Raw genomic sequence first — 22,053 nt, forward strand, 5'->3', positions numbered from 1 at the left:
GGAAGGATAAATGACAAAGACAGTGGATTACCTCTTTGTGAGAAGGTACTGTACAGGCATAATCAGGAAGAGGCAAACAGGCTTCTAAGATACCAGTAATGTCCTATTTCCTAAATTGAGTTGTGAATATACAGTTATTGGTTTGACCCTTTAAATGATTTATATAGTATGTGTGTGAATGAATATTTCCTTTCTTTTTTTTTTTGGTACCAGGGATCGAACTCGAGTCCTTGCGTTGCGCAGGAGGCAACGAAACCACTGAGCTAAATCCCTGGCCCTGAATATTTCCTTTCTATTGAAAGAAAAATGAAGCCTGGGGTATAGGTCCATGATAGAGTATGGGCTTAGCATGCCCAAGGCCCTGGGCTCAATCCCCAGCACCAAAAAGAAAAGAAAAAAACATGAGAAAGATTACAGGTGTGTGCCATCCTAGCCATCTCATTTTTCTGTAGGCACTTGTAGGCATATTTATTTACAACTCTATATAGTTAGAGAGCTGTATATTCATAAGTATATTAATCCACTTGTGAATTCTCTTGAGAGGCTTTCTAGTGAATTTGAAATTTAAGAGACTATTTCATGAAACTATTTTATTATGTCACATTTCACAGCATCTCAGAGCTTCTTAGGTTAACAAGAAAATATTTTCATTTAGAATGTGAACAACTCCCCCCACCAAAGAATTTGAGCAACCTGTTGAGAATAAACAGAAATATATCTATATTTTTCATTTTAGGTACTCCAGTAATTAAAGAGGATGAAGAAGAAGAAAACTAACACCATATTTTCCTCTTTGTGTTAACTTATTTAAATGTGATAAGAACAGTAGATAAGTTTTGTATAATTCTCTATTTTAAAGATTCTGTGTGGGACAGAAAGTTCTTAAAACAATCTCATTTCCAATTTTTTTAAACCTATTCAGTGTTGCTCCCCCAAACTACTAACACTAACTTTATATAGTCTACTTTTCTTTTTGGAAATTACAACTTTTCCATTTTTGTCTTCATTCCCAGTTATATACTGTGTGGCCCTATCTATTGAAATACATAGACCACTCATTTTAATAGCAAAGGAACAAATGTTGTTTATTCATTTGGTTAGTAATTTTTAGGCCAGGGATTTTAAAAGACACCCTTTTGAATCTGTAGAAGGTCCCTCTCCTTATAACTCAGAAGCACAAATGTATCATGCCTTTGGTTCTTAAGGGAGCGTGCCAATGGGAAAGAGTACCTCTTAGAAATACGTACAACAGCAGTCCTAGAAGCAAGACTCAAAGTCCAGTTAGAAAAAGCTATGGTTTAAAAGGAAGAATTCATATCTTGGAGGCTGTCTAGCCCACATTATATTGATTTGTTTTTTTCAAAAAATGTGTAGATTGTCAACTGGAATTTAGGTTGTGTTCACATGCATGGCCACTTGAGTCACCATACAATCAGTCATTCTGTGATCCAGATCAGCAATTAAAATGACTGTTATGGACCTCCTTTGACCAAGAGTGTTACTCATGTGGACCTGTCCTGAAACACATTTTTTGGTTTATAGTTCCTTATAGTTTAAAGTCAATAACGCTAGCTTAAACATCAACCATTGATATGCGTCACAATTTGACCCGATGATTTGGTCTCCTGTTCCTCTTATGGTTAGAAGGGTACAGACTTGAAGACTGAGTTTGATACTTCTTAATAAATGAAGGTTGTGTCCAAATATATATATATATATACATATATATTTCAAAACACACACACACACATACATATATATATATATATATATATATATATATATATATATATATATATGGAGAAGTTCTAAGTTGAACAGCTCAGAAAGTGTATTGTGTAAGTGGTTGTGGAGGGAAGAAAGAGATGTTTCAGTGTGGAATCCCAGGCAAATGGCAATATGTTTGAAGATTACCTCGTAGGTGAAGCATTGTAGATGCTTTAACCTCTGAATTGCAAAGCAATAGTTAGATGCAGAGATTAAATTTATTATGTAAGAAAAAAAATTTTTTTTTGAAAATGCAAGATCAGTAACCAGATGAAGTCCATAACAGGTCATGAGTGAATCGCTAGTAGACTGCAAAAAAGAAGTCAGCGGCCTCCTGCCAAATTGTGCCTAAAGTCTCTCAGCAAGAGACTATTGATTCTTATTTCTCCATCTAATGAAAGAGGGGAAAGTCACTTTTTAAAAATGATTGCATAAGTAGTCCTAGGTTTTAGAAATCTACAGCTATCACTTAAGAATCACTTAATTTCTCTAAGAGTCATTCTGATCAAAAGGGGCCACCGCTTTGACAATCAACTCTAAATCCAAACAAGAACACTTAGTCTAGCCCCATTAGCTCCTTCTTTCAACCTGATAGGAAGAAGCCTTTTCCCTAACTGGCTTTTACATTCTAAGCCTTCAGCGTTTCTTTTGTGAACCACAGGCGATGAGCCTTCATGCTCCTTGGTGATGTTTAAGGCCCACCCATAAGCTCAGTGGGAAGGTGATCTTGTAGTTTACACTTCATCCAGTAGGCAAGCTTGAAGCCATATTCCTACATATGGGTATATTTTCTAAAAGTTACTCTGGAAGTGAATATTATAGAAAATGGATGACTTTGTATTGAATTTATTTATGAAATAGTTTATAGTTTTAGTGTTTAATTTTTTTTGAATTCTGTAATACAGACATTAATTTTCTCTTTTTCTTTTTCTTAATGTCTTTTAATCACTGGTGGTTCTCAGAGAAATGTAAGGTGCTTTTCTGTGTCTGTTTTACACAAACTTCACATTCAGTTGTATTCAACAAATATTTGAATGACTTCAATGCATCCCTGTTCCTAGAATTAAAGTCAAAATCCATGCAACTAGAAAATGGAAGATTAGATATATGAAGTTCAGTATAGTCTCTCAAAGCATTCCCTTAACATCCTTTACTGCTGAATATTTAGTTTATATTTAATGCCTTTGGTTTATGCCTCTGAGATTAGAATTTGACCTACTTGATATGGACGATTCCTGTGTTCCTATGTTAGAGGATCATTTAAACTTCTCTTTTTTTTTCTTCCAATACTGTGGATTGAACCCAAAGTGTTTGCACTGAGCTACATCCCCAGCCCTTTATATTTTGAGACAGGATCTCACTAAGTTGCTAAGTTGTCCAGGCTGGGCTCAAACTTGTGATCCTCCTCCTTTAGGCCCCAGAGTGCTAGGATTACAGGTGTGCACCGCCTTACTTCTATTCTTATAAATGATGGTAGAGCTCTGGCATCAGTCCAGTACTTTAATTTTGCACAGTAAATTTGCTTTTCATCTACCAAGGAATTCAACTTTCCTATGTTCTCTAATTCTAAGCCTATGGCCATATTACCTAGCCAGGCTTGCAAGGTTCTTGTGTTCTCTGTTTATAGGATTTTGTTCCTTTTAATCAGAGGTTCTCTACATTGGCACTATTTACATATTGGGCTAGATAATTAATTGTTGTGGGAAACTGTCCTGTGTAGATGTTTAGCAGCATCGCTATCCTCTACCAGGAGATGCCAGTAGCTCCTTCTCCTCAATTATAACAACAGAAGGTGTCTCCAGACATTGCCATCTTACCCCTGAGGGAAAGAGTGGGAACAAATTCTACCCTGGTGCTTTTGTGCCTCAGTGTTCCTTTTGCCCAGTGTCCATATATTTTCACTGCATACCTGTGTGCCAGTGGAGTTGGGTGAAAGAATGTGATGCATTTATAATCATGGATGGAAGAAAATGTTCAGAGGTATTTCCCTTTTTTGTAATTTTCTTCCTTTTTTTTTTTTTCTTCAGTATCGGGAATCAAACTCAGGACCTTGTGCTTGTGAGGCAGGCACGGTGCCACTGAGCTACATCCCCCCAGCCCTTTTTGTAATTTTCTAAATTACAAAATTAATTTTCTAATTAGAAGTTAATTTTCTAATTTTTGTAAGTTTCACATAGTATTAGAAACTCAGGGCTAGAAGGATAAACTTACGGTTTTTTTTAAGCAGGACTTCAAATTTTATTTCTTAACATCCTTGCTTATCTTAGGACAATGTTTATTAACCTACTTGTTACTATCAATAAAATTCAACACTTTGGTAGATTTTGCTTTGTCACTAAAATTTAATATTTTGAATATACTTTAGAAAATGGATCATCATCATTCATTACCTAATATACAAACTTTAGCAGATTGTGACAGTCATTAAATATGGAAAAAATATTGTGTAAAGTGTATCATGTATAAAAGTTAGCTGATGTAGACATTGATTTTGAGTGTGATCAGAATGATCCCTGCTCGTTATAACTGGTCAATAACTTGGTATGCTTACTGAACCCATTCCATCCATGTATGAAGACAGTATGAGGCACTTAGGTGTGGTTTCTGAGTAGAATTTTCTTCTTAAACAGATGCTTCTTTTGATACTCTTTGCCAGTGAATTGAAAATGGAATAAGGAGGAATGGAAACTGAATTGTGACTATTGACTTATTCTCAGAGTTGGTGATGTATAGAGTTGGAATCTTCCACCTGGGTTTTTCTAAGGGCTAAATGGAAAAGCATAGGGCCAGCCCAGAAAGGTTTAATTTAGTCACTCACTTTAGAAAGTTGTGGGAAGTATCAAAGCATCTATCATGAGTAGTGTCTCTCTGAGTTCAGCTGAATCATTTGTTCACTAGGACCTTATACATACATATTGGTAAAGGGAAAAAACTGCTAAACTGCAAGTTATCCTTTACCAGAAATTCATTCTTTTGGCACACACATTTATTTTATTTGGGCCTTTTAGTGTGTCTGTAAAAATGAAACAATATTCAGTGTAGCAGAGTTGGTGCTTCTGACACAGCTAACTTGACTGTGTTCCTTTCTCTTTACTCTAGCGTGTCATACTGTTTTCCTTTTGTAAAACTATTAAATAGGTGAAACTTAAGCAATTAAGAGTTATATTTTCTGGGCTGGGGATTTAGCTCAGTAGTTCTGCCGCCTGCCTCCAAAGCGCAAGGACCCAAGGTAGATCCCCGGTACAAGAAAAAAAAAAAAAAGTTACATTTTAAAATCACTGAGTTTTTAGAAATATCATATCTATATATCTAGTCTTACCTTTTATTAATCAATGACTGCAAAGAAAGAAAACTGAAAGGAAAACCTAGACTAAGTCTTATCTTCTTCTGACCTAAGATAAATTTGACACTCAACACTTAGAGAAGTCGTAATTGGATTCTAGGTTATTTCCCATATTGGGCAGGTTAGAGGGGAATCAACCAACCAAATTATGATCTAGCAAATTTAATAAGGGAATGGGGGAGAGTAAACTATTTTTCAGTAGATTTGCACTTTACAATTCTGAACGGGATATTGGTGGAAACTAGTTCCAAAAAGCAGATGGATAAATACGTAGCCTACACATAGATGTTAGAGAATGTAGTCACCCTTGCTCATTCTAAGCCAGCATGAGCAGTTGCTGTCTGTTGAAACAAGCAGAGTCAGGATTTCCTGATTTCCCTACTTGTGTCATCTTCTATATCTGCTGTATCTCAGATCATCCTTCTGGAGGATATGTCAAGTAATTCTCCTACTCAGACACTTTGTGAGTTATCTTCCTCACACCCAGATTTTAAAAACAAATTTAGATGTTGTCTGCATTAAGTTGATGCTAAGTTATATTGGTTGGAAGCTCTTTGCTTCTTTGATTAGTAGGAAGTACCTGCCTCCAAGATGCTATTGCCTACAGTGATCATGCCTATAAAGACTGGTGAGCTGGACGCAGAAGAGAATAAATGTTTATATCTCCAACTGCTTCTCCCAGATTGTCAGTTACAATCATGAGCTTCATTCCAGGATCTTTGGCTTTTAGAACCAATTCCATTCTGAAGAGCATTTTAACATCTATTAATACTTGGGTAATTAATAATCTTTTATACACAGGAATTTTGTAGCATGACTATGACTAAAGTTATTGTGTTAAATTATTTAGAAATATTGAGTTCCTGAATGTTATTTTGTGAGACTTGTTTTAAAATAGTAATAAATTGTGTTATTTTATAAGAAAAGGACATTTGTATCTTTTTTTTGTTACATGATCATTAGTTTTAGCTAATATAGAGCAACTATGGGAACTTCCAATGATATTCCGTTCCAAGAAAGTCAGCCTTTGGATAACTGGGCCAAGGGAGAGGGACTGAGAATAAGAATGAGAATGTACAACCATGCAAGAGTTTATGAAAGCAAGCTGACATAATTCCAATGTAACCAATCAGGATTTCCTGATTTTCCTACTTGGGGATCTTCTAAACCTTTTTTCAGTAGTTTACTACCAGCAACAACATACTTTACTAAATTTATTAAATATTCTACCCTTTCAAATTAGTTGACTCCTGGACAGCAAGTCACTACTACATTTGAACATTCCTAGTCCTCAACTTCCAGAGGTGCACAAAGGTAAATGTTGGCTAGCTAATAGGCCCTTGAGATGAGAAACAGGAATAATCCACAATATCAGTAACATCACACTTTGCTAACCCGTACTCTGTGCTATAAGCCAAAATGTAATTTTGGTTACAGAATAGGCCTGCAATGCAGGTTCTACATCTTATCCCACAAATATTTATGAGGATAACTTGCTTGCTGCTAGCCTTCCTTAAAAAGCAGAAATTTTTAAATTCTGAGCATATAATGAGAAAGCCCTAATCAGATCATAGTTACTTTTAGTTTGTTCTTAGAACAAAGGATGGGCATCTAGGATCCTAACAGTTTTATGCCATATGTATGTATTCCGTTAAATATATATGTGATTATCTAGATATACACAATTGTTTTTAAGTAAGTAAGCAGTAAAAGACCATTCCTCTAGGATGCAATCAGCACTGCAGCTATTAAAAGGTTTAGGGCTGGGCATGTAGCTCAGTGATAAAATACTTGCCTAGCATGTGTGAGGTCCGTCCTGGGTTTGATCCCCAGTACCACAGGGGAAAAAAGTATGTCTCTATACACAGATATAGAAGGATGTCTGTAACATATTGGGTAAAAAAAAAATGAAATCCTATTTGTCCTTAAGAATGTAACGTGTATGTATATGGATAGGGAGTGTGGCTGGTTGGCATGCCAGAACAGGGCTTGTATATATAGTGAGAAATAGAATACATATTGTGGGGTGGGATGCTAGTGCAGTGCTCTTGTACAGTGAAAGGAGTATGTGAGTATAGAGGGGGAGGTAAGTACATGAAGACAAAAGTGTGAAGGTGGTTTGTGTGTACCTGATGCTGGTGGGAATGTAAGAGGGACTTATAGGACTCTGGTGGGTAGGGGCTAGGTCTACAGCAAGTGTTTGAGGGGGACGTAAAGATATGCATGTCTACTGAGGAAGGCAAGAATGCGATATGCATTTGTGAGGGGAGAAATGAGAGGTACTGCTATGATATGGGAAGTGAAGACATGAGTGTATTGAAAAATCTGGAAAAACACATACCAATATTAGCCTTTATATATTCTGTACTGCATGAGTGTTACTTGAGACAGCTATAATTTTACAACCTTAAGGGGAAATCCCACAGGAGACTTAACATTCATGCAATTACTTCTGGTATTGGGTGGACATGCGCAGTCACTGAATCTCTACAGCTAAATGTTTTACAGTTTTTCCCTTTTTGTATTTTCTTGGTATAAAATGGTTTCTATAAAACAAATATTCATTTTACATAGCTGTGATGAATTATTTCTTCAGTGAAACAGGTTTTTAGATGCAAAGTGATTTAAAAGAAAAAAGCTGTAATTCCACACCTGGAAGACTGAGGCAAGATCACAAATTCAAGCCTAGCCTGGGCAACTAAGCAAGACCCTAAATCAGAATTTAAGAAAAGGGGAGGGGGCTGGACATAGCTCAGTGGTAGAGTGCCCTTGGCTCTGATCCCCAGTACCACAAAAACAAAACAAAACAAAAAACACAACTTCCTTTCCAGAAACCTCATTTCAGAATTTTCTAAAATTTTGTAGTAATTTTATATTACTAATATCTGGCTATTTAACCTTCTAACATTGGTCTTGAAGAAAATGTGTAAAAACTGCAAGTTAAAAGTAGTTAAAAGCTTCTGCAAGTTAAACTCCTTACTAGTCAAGGTTAGATTTTTTTTAATATGGTGGAAGTCTTCATATAAAAAAAAAGACACAGAATTTAATTACACTAAAAATTTATGTCAGAAAAATGAGACTACAATTAAAAAACTACTTTTATTTGTATACATCTACTTAATAACTTCAAATTCAGAACACAGTATCAGCATGAACAATTATGACAAAGATTTGAAGTGGGGGAACTAGTTCATATCAACCTCCCCATTTGATTGGTATCTGTATCTTACATAGTGGAAAATTGATATATATACAGCCCTATACTTGCACTATCTTTTAACACCTCATTTTGAAGTCTCAGAATAGTTTTCAATTAAACTGACCCAGATGTTGAAAGATGAGAAATAAGAAATTTGCATTATAAAGCTGAGTAATATCATCTAGTAACTTCATATTTTCCATTAATATAAACCAGGGCAATTTACAATAACAAAATATTCACATCCTTAGTAACAAATAATAGTTCACATTTTTACTGAATACTTCCTGTTGAGTCAGGTCCTGCACTAAACATCTGAACATGCAATTCACATTTAGCTATCACGATGGAAAGTGTCGCTGATTCACATTTTTCACCACTGACGATGCCATGATGACAGCTTGCTCCCAACACTTTGCGTCCAAGCCTTTCCCTGGCATTTCTGCCTTTGTGCTCTATTTGTATTGCAGCAAATCCTGGTGCTTGCTTGCACAATTTCCCGAAAGTTAATAAATATGCAGGCCTGACTCCGGGTCCCTCTCCCCCACAAAACAAACAAAAAACAGAACAAGGATGTCTTTACTACTCAGAGACATGCCTGCAAGACCACACAGGGACAATAAAAGCTGCTGTGATCCAGGTCTGCAGTAAAGTCCCTTCTCCTGGGTCTCAGAAGTGCCCCTCCAGGCCTAACTGTAGGAGGGCGCCCTCAGCCTCTTCCTCCTCCTCTTTGGCCTCCTCCTCTCTGATTTGCACCAACAACTGGAAGAGGTTAGGGGCCGGCCCTTCCGTAGCCCCAGTCAGCCACAGCTGCCTCCGGATGGCCCCGCTGTGGGTGGCCCCCGCAATGACCTGCTCCAGGCGGGCCTGGTTCACGTTAACTTTATCAATGGCCCCCTTTTCAACCACTTTCTGCAGGAGAGGCTCCAGACGAATGACATAAGCTGATAACTTTTCTCCTGGGTTCTGGTAAGTGTTCAGAAATCTGACCTGCGCGTCCCTAGAGCTCTGGACGCTCCCAAACACCTGTTCTAGAGCCTTTAGGCATTCACCAGTGGTAATGGCTGGGTCGTTGGTCTTCAGGATGCGAATGACATCAGCGGCTGGGCCTCTCAGACTCTCCATCAACCGGCGCCTCTTTTCTGCATCAGACACCTGCCACTCCTCCATGACCTCATTAGTATGCTCCATCCAGGGATCAAAGGTCTCTTCCCCAGATCCTGGGATGTCCCTCCCCGAGAACAGCGTTAGCTTCTTGTACCATATGGATTCAACAAGAGGCTGTATAACATTATCCAAAATGTAGTTGAGCATTTCTGCTGGCATTTCTGGGGCTGGAGCAGGAGGAGGGTTCTGAAACCCAAGAACACGGGCAACATCTTGCACGGTCCATCCCTCTCTAGCAAGGAAGAGGTGCAACCTTTCTAAAAACTCAGCATCGGGAGTGGGGGGCTTAAAGACCACCTTCCAGACCCCTCCTTTGCCCGGTATTTCCCTAGGGATCACAGCGTAATCGATAGCACCAGTGAGCTCTAACAAGGCTGCTTTCGCATTCTCTTCCCTCCAGAACATTCTTCCAAGTACTCGACAGGGGACCTGGGGCATCGCAGCCTGGAGGGTCTCTTCAATTTCGGCCTCATCACAGTTCACTGGGATCCCCCAGACCAACAGAGCTCTCTGGGAGTTCACATCCATCCCCCTGCACCAGTCTTCCAACAGGGTCATGGCCATTTCCTCCAATTATCGAACGCACCAAAGGCTCACGGAGCTCAAGCACAAAACACAGTCTCCCAGGTAGGTGTGGCAAACGTGGCGAGCTTCAGGCAATCACAATTATCAAAGAACACCAGAATCCAGCTCTCGCCACGACGCCGTCCCCAAAGTCAGTCCGCGCCGCCTGGTTCCGGGGATGCTCAAGGACTCAGTCACGCGGTGGTCGCCATCTTTTGCCCCGGGTCGGGGTCCGCAGCCAGCAGCCAGGGCGTCGTGTAGCCACCCAGAAGTGAGAAGCCCGGACTGGAGTCCAGGGCAGGCGACTCTGGGAGGGAATGGCCGGATGTGGCCGCGGGGCGTGGCTGCGCCTCCTGCAGCTGGGGCGGCCGGACGCGCTGTCGTTCGCGGAGCCGACGGGACTGGACGTTCGCAGTCGGGGCCTGACCTTCAGGCGGGCGGGCAGCGGTTGTCAGGCAAAAGGAAGGCGAGGCTGTTCAGAGGTCGCGGCGCCAGGGCGAGCTGGCGAGCGGCTTCTTCGCGGTCTACAGGACCCCTCTGGGCGGCGACCACGGGGAATGGAGGTAGCAGAGGCGCGGGAAGGACGAGAAGCGAGGCTTGAGGGGGCAGCGTACGCCGCCGAGGCGTGACTGCTGCAGTGGAGGGCGTGGCCGGCTCGCCAGCCCCCTGCACGCACCTTCCGTGCGTCCCAGCGTCGGAGCCCGCGCCTCCGTGGCCATGGCAACGGTGTCCCGGATGACTCGTGACCCGCTCGTTCTTTTGGCCTGAGGGTGGAGCGGTTGCCGTTGTGTCAGTAAGGTGCATTTCCTTTTTCATATTTTCCAGGGGGTTTTTTTACAATAAAAACTAAGCACCAGGTTTAAAAATAATCTAATTCTAGAATGGATTTAAAATACTGAAGATGCCTGTATCATGTTGGACTTGTTTTCTCAGGTTGCTCATTCGCCTCGGTAGTCTATGCTGTATATGAATACTGGTGAGCACCCCAATTCTCCCCTGTACCACCTGTCCACGCTCTGCAACCTCTGTATTTTATCCCAATAAAATTGAAATGTAGGCGTATGCAATCCATGTGTGTGAGAGAGATCTCTAAAATTTTGTTAACCACTTTAACAGTTTTACCCTGAGTGTAACTGGGGTTTGTGTACTATCCCTAGTGTCGCCTAGGCAAGTGTCATTTCAACCAGTCGATTCTTGTATTGAATAAATTTGATAAAACTGTAGTTTTTAGCAGGGTGTGGTGGCGCATACCTGTAATCCCAGTACTGGGGAGGCTGAGGCAGGAGGACCACAGCGAGTTTGAGGTCAGCCTGGGCTACATGGTGAATTCAAGACCAGCTTGAGCTACATAAAGAGACCTTGTCTCAACACCCCCCCCCATTGTCGTTTTTTATATTTCCTGTTACCCTATGAAATTTAACGAAAAAATATGCATTTTGGTCATTCTGTATTTAAATAATTAGACTGGTAAATTACAAGGTCTTTGTCTACTCAGTAGTCTTTGTCGCCAGGCAAACTGTTATTTTCTCTGTTCTGGCCTTAATGACAATGGGTGAAACAGAATCTTTGTGGCTCAAAAATGCCATGTAGGGCTGGGGATTTAGCTCAGTGGTTTTGCCGCCTGCTGCGCAAGCGCAAGGACCCAAGTTCAATCCCCGGTACCAAAAAAAAAAAAAAATGCCATGTAATGTCCCTCCAAAACAAGGCCTACTTATGTCACTCTCAGGTGGTGAAAACCCCCCTAAACAGACACAGCATTCAACTCTGAGGTTTTACAACCTTATTTAATAAAAGGTTTAAAGATACAGAAGAACATTCAAAAGTAAATAAGTTACATAGATACATTACAATCACATCAGCAAGATTCTTTAGTGTATTAATTTTTTATAAAAAGCACACAAAAAATAAAATCTTCCGTCTGGTCTATCACAACTGTACAGCAAAAGAGGTAATATGTATATATATTTATATATGTACACTATTTTAATATGTAACAGTCTTTTTAAAAAAAGGGTGCCACAGGCAGCAAACACACAAAAGGCAGTGTCTGATTTTTGTTTCAAAATAAAAGGAATATACTTATTTATATGCTATTAAAATACCTGTATAATAATTACAGACTGTCAAGGCTGTTCCTGTGCTCTGTCCCCTCCAACAAGGCCTTCAGCTTTGAGACAAAGAAGGAAAAGGTGAAACGGCTGCAAATTGTTAATCAGAGGCAAATAGTAACACAGCCAAATGTGGGGCAGACACAATTGTATTATAAAAATATGCATACTTCCTGTAAACCTAAGGAGTTGGGCTTGCCAGTCTGACAATAAATAACATCCCAGAAAAATGAACCCCAGTGAAAACATTTAGACAGCTGCGGCTTGAATATGTGTTGCATTCCTTCTTCATCTTAACTTTGGGCACATAAGAAAGAGGTTAGTTCACTGAGGCAGTTAGTACAGGGAGTCCTTTTAGACATAAGCAGCACAAGACCTCTGTGCCAAGGGGGCGGTGGGGTGTCAGGGGGGTGGGCAAGTGTGCACCTTAGCCATGAGGGGGGCTGCTAAAGGCATGGAGGACAGTAATAATGGCACTGTCTCCTCAGGTGGGTAAGAGGCCTCAGAAATGGTAGACACCAGGCACTAGGGTCAATTTCATAACTTCTAACAATGCAAATGGAGGCGGGGAGACTGACATGGTAAGATGGTGTGGGGAGGACATTATAAAGCTGGAGCTGTTTGCAGTTTAACTTGTTAAAGCAAAGAGCTCTAAAAATAGAGGAAAACAAAAGACAAGCCTAATGTATTCATAGGGAGAAAGCACCATTAAGGATATACCTATGCCAGCTTCTGTGGCTGCATTTAACTTTACTGAGTGATCACTTGCCACAATTGCATCTGTCCTCTAAAACAATTTGTTTTTCACATTGCATTCTAGATACAAATGCATTCTGGAATATGGGCTCGCCTACGATGCGGTATCTGATGCGGTTAATTCCAAGAGGTACCATCTTGGCTTTCCTTGGCTACATTTGCCTGGTCTGGTCTCTGTGAGCTTAGAAGAATAGAATCACTTTCTTACTGGGAAAAAATTTTTTTTCCTAGTACTAGATGTTACCACTGAACAGAAAGATCTCATGTGACTGAAGGAGGTTTCTGTTAACACATGTCCATAAAGGGGCCTAAAACCAAATATGGTTTAAATAGAAAAACCTTGGGAAGCTTAAGTAGCACTTTGGGGCTCAGCTGTGAAGGCACTCATATTTATACAAGTGATTGAGAAGAGAGCCTAAATTTCCTGCCCTCCTTCTAGAGATTCCACTGGATTTTTGCAGTCTTGAGTCTTGGAGCTTGTCAAAGCCCTAACGGGGAAGCTGGAAATCTGAGTAGATGTCTATGAGTCTGGGGGGGTAGAATTTTGTTACCTTCATAACTGGGGTCTTATAGAACCCTTATTAATGCAGAAACAAATGTAAAAACATCTCATAGCGCATAGTGTAAAAGCAAAATTCCCTTTCCAATCCCAGTTACTGACAGGATGTCTTTAGGGTATCTCCTAGGTAGCAGCAGAATGAATCCTGGGTTCCTAACATGCTGGCCTGTCATATACACATTCACTTAGAATTTCTTTTGCACAACTAAAGTTGAGTAATGAGATCATAAAAATAACTCAAGCTCCCCATGAGACTGGCAAGTAAAGGGGCCTTCAGAAAATTCTGGCTGCTTCACTTCAATGATCCTATGCCAAATAAGGCTTCTTCAAGCCAGGATGCAGGCCTGGTAAACAAAACTAAAATTCCAGCCTGCTGCCAACTCCCTCAGGGAATTTCAAAGTAGCAAAGGAGAGCAACAAAAACTGCCTTTGATCTCCCTCATTCCTGCTAGTCTGTGTGTGGCTTTGGGGACACCCTCCACCTTCCCAGCCTCTTTCAGTGCTGCTGTCATTCCTACTGGTGGCAAGAAATTCCAGAGCAACAAGGGGAGGGACCCTAGGGCCTGGGAAATTGGGGGTGTCAAGAAGGTGCCTTGTTTTGGGATAAATGCACTTGGGCCTCTGGAAAGCAGGAGGCCCCTGGTCCCTGAGAGGATGTTGAAAATTAAATATTAAGAATAAATAAATAGCTCCCAAATGACACGAGTCAAAGAATGAAGGCTCCTGTCCCATCTAGTTAGGAGACCTCCTCTCCCAGGGAAGAACCCAGAAATCTCTAGCGCACAGGGACTGGAAGGGGGGGGGGGGCACTGGGGTTCAAGCATCAAAGGGAATGGGGGTGTGTGTGGGGTTAAGTGGCAGCTACTGAGGGCAGGACAGACACAAGCAGGGAGCTGGCAGCAGCTGGAGGACCTACTTGAGGCTAAGCTCTGTTAATAGCCTCCAGGGCCCAACGTATTTGGCAAAAAGATGGGTGGGAAACAGGAGGGGCTTGTCAAAAGCTCCTTCGAGCCCAGCTCTGTGGCTTCTGGCTTCCGGCTTCCAGCCTCTGTACAGTTCCTTCCCTGGAGCAGGCTGAGAGCATGGACAGGAACAGTGGCCCCTTCCCCAAACACTGGAGAAAACTTTGCAGACCAGTACCTGTCTTGGGCTTCACTCCCCGTGGAATGAGGCAGTGGCCTGGAGAGGGTCACTGGAGCAGCTCAGGCCTGGACACTGCCGGCAAGGACAGCACTAGTGTCAGGAACACACACCCTCCAAAGGATCCCTTTCTTGGGCTTGGGGCAAGGCCTGTTGCAGCCTTTCAGGTCCTCTGGGGTAGGGGGAATAATGCTGCAATGGGGCGAGCTTGTGCTTGGCTGGCCAGGGTGGCTTCCTGGAGATCAGAGGAGGAGGGAGCACAGAGGAGGAAAGAGGCTGCTCTGTGCAGAGGCAGCCAGATCAGAAAGGGCCAGCTCCCTGCAGCTCCCCAGGGGTCCGACCAGCACACTCACAGTTCCAGGAAAGCAGGAGGACAACTTCCCAAAGACCAAAGGCAAAGAGAACTGGATCCTGCAGCCCTTAACACTGCTCCTGGGGCCTTTATAAATAAAAAAGCCATTTATTTCACTGTCTGAATTGTTTTGCTGAGAAATGTCCACATGACCCTCTGGGCTCGCTCTGGAGGCTCCTAGCCAAACTCAGCCCTTTTCACCCGCACTCTCCTCCTGGGGGCGCAGGGCAAGGGCAGCAGCCTCCTTGGCCTCCTTCTCCTTCTGCCGCAGGGCTGCAGCCTTCTTCTCCTGCTCTGCGTGGCTCTTCATGTGGGCACTGCGGCTCTTCACCTTGTAGAAGACCCTGAAGCAGGGCAGGAGGGGCGCAGGTAAAAGGCTGGCCAGCCCCAGCACCCCTGGGTGTGTGTGGGGGAGTACACCAGGCCTTCCCACTTGCAGCCTCCCCAGCCCCCCTCACCTCCCTCACCCAGCCTGCAGGCCATAATCTAAAGCTGCCCCTGATGACATCATTGCCCTGGCAACCCACTGAGCCAATCAGAAGACAATTTCAGCATTCCCAGTAGCACCCCCTCCCACCCCAGGGCAGGGACAATGTGGGCCATCTTACCTGCCACATTTTTTACAAGGGAAAGTGTTCTCCTGGTTCTGGGTCTTATTAAATGCCTCTGGTTTTTTCTTCTTCTCTGAGAAAGGTAGTGCCCTTCGTGACTTCCCTGGCCCCTCCCTTGGCTTCTCTGAGGCCTGGCCACCTGCTGACTCAGACTCAGGGGCATTCGACTCATGGCTTCGAAGGATGAGGATGTCATTGGCCTAGAAAAAAATCAACAAGGAGAGTTGAGTGCTTCAGGGAAGTACGGACCCAGAATTCTGGAATCTCAGGGAATACAGGGACCTTAAAGGTTGCAAACTCCTGCCACACAGTAACCTAGCATCCTCTTGAGTCCTTCCAGTAAAGGGTCCTCAGTGCCTCCTCAGACGCCCACTTAATCTTGGGTCCACTCTAGCTCTATTCTTTACAAAGTCGCTGGCTTTTAAGCCATTAAAAAAAAAAAATCATGTCCCTGTGATGTGACAAGTGCTGGGGACACAGAAATTGACAAGACCCCTGCCCTCAGAGAACTCTGGGTCTAGTGAAAGGACAGATGCAGACGTGCAGGTCACTTGCTGAGCACACAGAGCACGGCAAACGCTGGACAGAGGGGAAGAACAGAGGGGAAGAGCAGGTGTCAGAGAGCAGAGAGGACGGGTGATACAGCCCTGGAGGAGGTCCTGCTCTGGGCCTCCAGTGGGGGCCCCAGATGGCCATGACAATGTGTCCTGGATCAACCCTTATAGGAAAGTGTTCACCAAGTCTGCAGAACTCAACAAAGTGTAGATACAGAGCATGTGCTTCTGGTGCCGACTGGCAAGCTTAGAAGAGAGCTGTATTCAGCTTGTAACATCCTGCAAGTCTTAAGTGTACAAATCCTCATCCCTCCCCTTTCCTGGTAGAGCTCTTCAGGCCAAGGGCATCTTTGGCCAGAAGTCTTGGCCTGTTATGTGGTAGACAGAGCACTGCACTAGGAGTCCAAGGACCTGGGGTGTGACCTCATGCAAGTCACTTTGCATCTCTAAACCCAACTGTCCCATCTGCAAAGTAGAGGTTAACACAGTATGGAGTTACTCTTGAGATACTGAGACAATGGAAATTAAAGGAACTCTGCAGAGAACATAGGTGAGGGACAGTTATTATTACTGCCACGGTCTCAGCTCCATTTTAGATACTGTCAGGCAATAGACAGCCTTCATGGGGTTGACTGAGGGCTGAACTATGGCTCATGAATGATTCCCCAGTCTCCCGCATACGCAGTGGGTTTTCACAAAGCCTTTTTCCTCCAAATCTCAGAACCAGAAGCTGCATGGTGTAAAAAGAAATAGCCTGGCATCAAGCTGCCTATTAGCTGTGTTATCTTGAGCCTCAATTTCCTCATCTGTGAAATGTCATTAATAACAGTCCCTACCACATAGTTTTAAGAATTAAACAAGTTAATAGCATAAAGTACTTGGTGCACTTTCTGCTATTGTGATAATGAGGATTTCCACCATGTTCCTGCTCTGCCCTCCCTCACTGGGCTCAGGGAGTGGAGGTGGAGTCACACTTACCGCCTCATTGGCCTGGAGTGTCTGCGTGGCTTTGACAGCAGCTGCCCGCCGGCTGCGCTCTCGCCCCTCTTCCTGCTCCCCCTTCTCCTGGATTTCTGGCACCTCTTCCTCCCCCTCTTTCCTGGGCTCCTTTTCCTCACTCTTAGGCTCCAGCCCCTCTTCACTTGGGGATTCTCTTCTGGGAAGAGGCACCCTTGGGAACTTCTGGGAAGTCTATGGGGGATAAGAACAAGCTCAATCACACTGCAGTAGTGCACTGATTCTGACCCAGCCAGGGCACATGAGCCCTTACTTGTCCTGTTGGTCTGGTTGAGGTCACAGCCCTCCCTTGGCTAGTCTCCCTGGGGACAAAACACAGTCTTGAGACCTGGGAGCCCTCATGATGAGACTGAGCACTTGAGACTGAGCCAGGGCAGCGAGAGAACATGCCAGTACTCACAAGCCACCTGACCTCCTGGACCTAGAGGACACATCCTCAGGCAGAGTGGTCTGGTGAGGCAGGCAGGAGCCTTGAGCTCCAATTCCAAACCATCTTTGTAATACTTTCTGTATCTCTACACCCTTTCCATCTGCAAAATGGGGAGCAAACCACTCCCTGTCTTAGAGCAGCATGTTACCAAGTGTGAACTTGTAACCCTGAGATGGTATCAGACAGATACATGGATGTAGAATAAAGTAACATTGCCCATTCAATTCTTCTTCAGTCCTGGTTAGGTGAAGTACAAAGTCTCAGATTGCTATTACGATGTCCTTTAGGCTTCTGTAGACCTGATAATTTCTTTAACAGAGATCCTCAGTCTCAGAACCTTGGCAGGTAACACAGCATCTAACTAGAATTTGGCAACAGTGGTTGGTTTTCATATATATTTATTTTTACCCGTTCCTTCTATTTATGGGAAACAATACTGGTTTTCTATTCATGATTGTGATATAGAGCTTCCTTTTTGAGTAAAAAATGGGTTGATACAAAGAAAAATATTAAGTAATAGCACAAGTGGTGTGTGGACATGACAAAAATGGTAATGGTGACATATGGTAGGGTGCGGATAGAGCAGAAATCACAAAGGTAATGCAAGAATGACTGAAGTTTGGGAAAACAGAGCTAGAGGTCTGCTATGAGGAGGCAACAGTAGTTGGTGGTACAAATACTATGGGGAAATTCTCCAATGTTCTGCACTGGTATCATGAACAATTACTGTGACCCCAGCTGTCTACTACAGGGCAAAGCTCCAAGGTCTAGGGCTGGGGACATCAGCTCTTGTGGGCTCTAAAGACCCTGATTTCCTCTGCCTGCCCTCTGCAGACTCCTAGAGAGCTTGGCCCTGGCCCCAGACCCTGCCAGGCTCTAGGCTGCTGGAGCAGGAAAAGGAATTACCTTAATATCCACTTCAACCTCTTCTTGGGCTGACTTCTCATCGCTTATATCTACATCCCCAAAGGTAAGAGTCCCATTGCGACCAATTTTCACTTGTTTCTTGTAGGTGTAGTAGAATTCCACACACTGGGCCACGGTCTTGGTCTGGATCTGGTTTGAAGCCAAAACTGAGGTTAGAGTGTGCTGGTTTGGCTTGCCTACCTGGAGAGAATCCAGCCTTTCTCCTTCCTATATGTCCCCCTTCACGTTCAGGCCAAAAACTAAATGAAGTAAACCCAGGAAATGGAAACATTTCTCTAGTGCCCGCTCTGCCACAAACCCAACCAATGCAATTAACCAATGCTTCAGCACTACTGTCAAGAAATAAAGAATGATACAAGGGACAACACTGGAGCCCTGGGGAGATGTGACTGACTTATGAATTGCGTAGTAGAGGGTATCACTGTGTCTGGATAAATTTCTTGGAACTGTTTATGATACTGTGTTTTTATTGAAAAATAAATCATTTTTAGGTAATATACATTGAAGTCTGTTGAGTCACATGACAGACTATGTAACTTTTCATGATTAGCTAAAATGGAGAAAGGAAGACAGTTGTGTGTTTATGTGGGTATGTTTAGATGCAGACAGAGAAAGAGAAAAGCAAAGGGGGCCAATGCTAACAATTAATAAATCTCAGTGAAGAGTCATCAGGTATTTATTGAACTGTTCTTTCCACTTTTCTATTAAGTTTAAAACTTTTCCAGTTAAAAGGTCAAAGGGAAAAGTCGGGCCATCAACCACATCCAAAACCAGCCCCAATCTGGCAACACAGATGTGCCTCAGCAACCCGGGCACAGGTCCATTCCTCTCCAGGGAGTAGCGAGTGACCAGGGAGCAGTGGCTGACAAGTGAGGCAGAGAAATGTCACTCTATCTCAGGGAGGACTCAAGGCAAACTAATAAGAAAACCCTGGGAAACCTGAAGAGGAGGCAGAAGGCCAAGTCTTATTCCTAAACCTGCCACTAAATGGCTATGTGGCCTTATGCAAGTCACCCACCTATCTAATTTCAGCTTTGCATGTGTAAATATAAGGGGATGAGGCAGCTCCAGGGACCTCTCAATTTTGAAATTTTAAGCCTTCCCATTTTATAAATCTGACTGGCCACTGGGTTTAGGCTCTGTACTACTTCCCATCCAGGGGTTCTCTTATACTCCCTTGCCCTTCCTCAGGCTCCCAGACTGCTCTGTCCCTGCTGGGCAGGGAGCTCCTGTCCAGGAGCCCAGGGGCCACCGAGGTCCTCTGTGCAAGGAGGAAACAGACATGCTTCATCTCATGGCTGAGTCATACACTTGTTAATTAGACTGCCACACTTTTCCTGAAAATTCTCTTGGATTATTCGTTTGACCACTGATCTGCTCTTTACATTAGGCACTAGGGGGCCAGGGATTTAGCTCAGTGGTTTCGCCGCCTCGCAAGCGGAAGGACCCAAGTTCGATCCTCGGTACCAAAAAAAAAAAAAGAAAGTAAAAATCATTAGGGGCTGGGGATTTAGCTCAGTGGTTTCACCGCCTGCTGCACAAACACAAGGATTCGAGTTCAATCCCCAGTACCAAAAAAAAACATTAGGCACTAGGGGCACCTCAGTGAATTTCACAGGGATATACGTCCTAGTGAAATTACCTGATCAGGGGACAGTGTTACTAAAATACAACACACGACTGTCCTCTTCACAGAGCCTTCATGGAGGAATTTGTCAGTACTCTGGATGGGCCAGGGAGCAGTCCCCAGGGCCAATCCTGACACAATCTACCATCCAGTAGGAAACAGTCTGTTTTCAGAAGCTCTTTACCCTTGGTGGGTCATGCAGCTCACTCTTCCTACAGCCCAGGCTTTGTGAGGTGGAGATGGAAAAGATACAAAGCACTGTACCCTTCCAGGAGAATATGCGAGATGACAAGATAATCTAGGGAGCCCAGGCTCGTCAGCCAGTGGCTAGAAGGAAGCCCTGGCTCAGGCAGGAAGAAGGCAGAGGTCCCCCAGGTCAGTGAAACAGGCACTTGCTGGCTGTCAGTTCCCCTCACCCTAGAGTGACCACCTTTCTCTTTCCTCCTTTCTGCATTCCTTTGGGGAATGGCTCACCTCTTCTCAAAGCCCTTATTCCCATTTTATCCTTCCACCTATTCTAAGTATGAGGCCAGGTCCCCATGTGGATTGAGACCCCAGAGCATGGTCACACCACCCAAAGGCAGGAGAAAGGGGCGCAGAACCAACAAGGGAGAAAGGCCAGATCTTTCCTCTTCTTGTAATGTTTAGAAAGCTGTCTCCAAGGCTCCTTGATGACAGTGATGTGACCACGAGGAGAGCTTAGTCAGCAACTATAGGTGCCCCAAAGTCACATATGCAGCTCCTGGCCCTCACTTGGCCCCAGGAACAGAGCCCAACTTACCAGCTTCTGCACCAGGAAGAAATCTTTCTTGTAGATGGCAATGCCTTTGTTGAACAGCTTCCTTTCAGCCATCTTCCACTGGTCAGAGCCTGAGGGGCAAAGAGGGAGCCAGGGTGTGAGGCGGGGAGGCCTGTGAGCACTGTGGGGAGATTCTGACCAGCTGCAAGTGTGAGGCCATCCCTTCATGGTCTCTGCAGCATTCAGAGCTGATTCTACACCCTGTCCCTTGAGGCCTCCCTCTCCTTGCTTATGAAATAGGAACATCTAGACCCACCTCACCAGGTGTGACGAGGACAAATTGACAATGTGGGTGAAGCCCTTGGTACTCTCTGGTATAGACAAAAAAGGGCAATAACAGGGATCAGTAATAGTAGCTTCTAAGATCATATGATTTGGCAAAAGTCCCTTTTTTTTTTTTTTTTTTGGTACCGGAGATCGAACTTGGGTCCTTTCACTTGCGCAGCAGGCAGCGAAACCACTGAGCTAAATCCCCAGCCCCAAAGTCCCTCTTAAAGTAAAATGTCCAGAATGAGACATGTGGTCCAAGGGCCAGCTAAGTTCTGGGTACCTGATGCCAATTTGGATGGTATCCAACTGGGTTCCTGGTCTTGTACTTGTGACCTAGTTGTTTTACCTGCCCACCTCTTTCACCCCTTCCCCTCTAGGGCATGGGAAGTCCCTGCATGAGCCACCCTGGTTCTGGTACCAGTTCCTGCATCCGGCTCTTGGCTGATCCCCCACTTTCCTGCCTCCGCCCAGGGCTATGGCTCTGCGCTAAGCAGGGCCCTTGATGCTGGAGACCCACCCCAGCCAGGCCCACCTGTGTAGTGGTAAGTTGCCAGTGGATGGTTGTGGGGCCGCAGGGGCTTCTTCAGTAGCAGCTTATTCAGAGTTTCCTGGAGGGAAATGAGAGGAAGTCAGGTCCCTGGCCATTGTCTCAGTGGTGGACTGAGCAGCCTAGGTGCAGGCACAATGCAGAGGGCCTCCTTAAGTCTCAGAGTAAGGTGAACACTTCCTCTTGGCCCCTTAACTGCTGAGCAACAAGAGGTCTCAGAAGATGGTAGAGGCATGGCAGGTGGGGCTACTCAGAAACCAGGAACTCATAAGGGAACTGTAGCTTCCAAGGCAGGCCGCAGCAACAGAGAAGGCCC

At 43.9% G+C, this 22,053-nt stretch overlaps 2 protein-coding genes across 10 annotated transcripts in view; one reads left to right on the forward strand and one right to left on the reverse strand.

Annotated features, from left to right (window-relative positions):
- Positions 1 to 11,107, forward strand: part of Dnal1 (dynein axonemal light chain 1) — a 41,121-nt gene extending 30,014 nt beyond the window's left edge. Inside the window, exons 8-9 of one of the 3 annotated variants that reach the window (XR_001182617.2) lie at positions 9,877 to 10,838; positions 10,974 to 11,107. Coding sequence is in view for 2 of the 3 variants with exons in the window: in XM_087195096.1 (XP_087051222.1) it covers positions 9,877 to 10,301 (425 nt within the window). In the remaining variant the exon portion in view is untranslated. Of the gene's footprint in view, positions 1 to 736 lie in introns of all 3 variants that reach the window. The other 2 variants (XM_004837237.3, XM_087195096.1) reach the window with 2 other exon arrangements.
- A 698-nt stretch (positions 11,108 to 11,805) lies between these two features.
- Mideas (mitotic deacetylase associated SANT domain protein) overlaps positions 11,806 to 22,053 on the reverse strand; it is a 127,008-nt gene continuing 116,760 nt past the window's right edge. For 5 of the 7 annotated variants that reach the window (XM_021246511.2, XM_004837224.4, XM_004837223.4 and 2 more), the window contains 6 exons: positions 21,723 to 21,798; positions 20,903 to 20,991; positions 18,474 to 18,623; positions 17,099 to 17,311; positions 15,564 to 15,766; positions 11,806 to 15,299 (listed from right to left, as the gene is read on the reverse strand). In XM_021246511.2, the coding sequence (XP_021102170.1) occupies positions 15,143 to 15,299; positions 15,564 to 15,766; positions 17,099 to 17,311; positions 18,474 to 18,623; positions 20,903 to 20,991; positions 21,723 to 21,798 (888 nt within the window). In that variant the 3' untranslated portion in view covers positions 11,806 to 15,142. The remainder of the gene's footprint in view (positions 15,300 to 15,563; positions 15,767 to 17,098; positions 17,312 to 18,473; positions 18,624 to 20,902; positions 20,992 to 21,722; positions 21,799 to 22,053) is intronic. The other 2 variants (XM_087195081.1, XM_087195082.1) reach the window with 1 other exon arrangement.

The sequence above is a fragment of the Heterocephalus glaber genome, unplaced genomic scaffold, assembly GCF_053883595.1.
Source record: "Heterocephalus glaber isolate CG9 unplaced genomic scaffold, H.glaber_assembly_v1.0 deba00001608, whole genome shotgun sequence".
Classification (NCBI taxonomy): Eukaryota; Metazoa; Chordata; class Mammalia; order Rodentia; family Bathyergidae; genus Heterocephalus; species Heterocephalus glaber.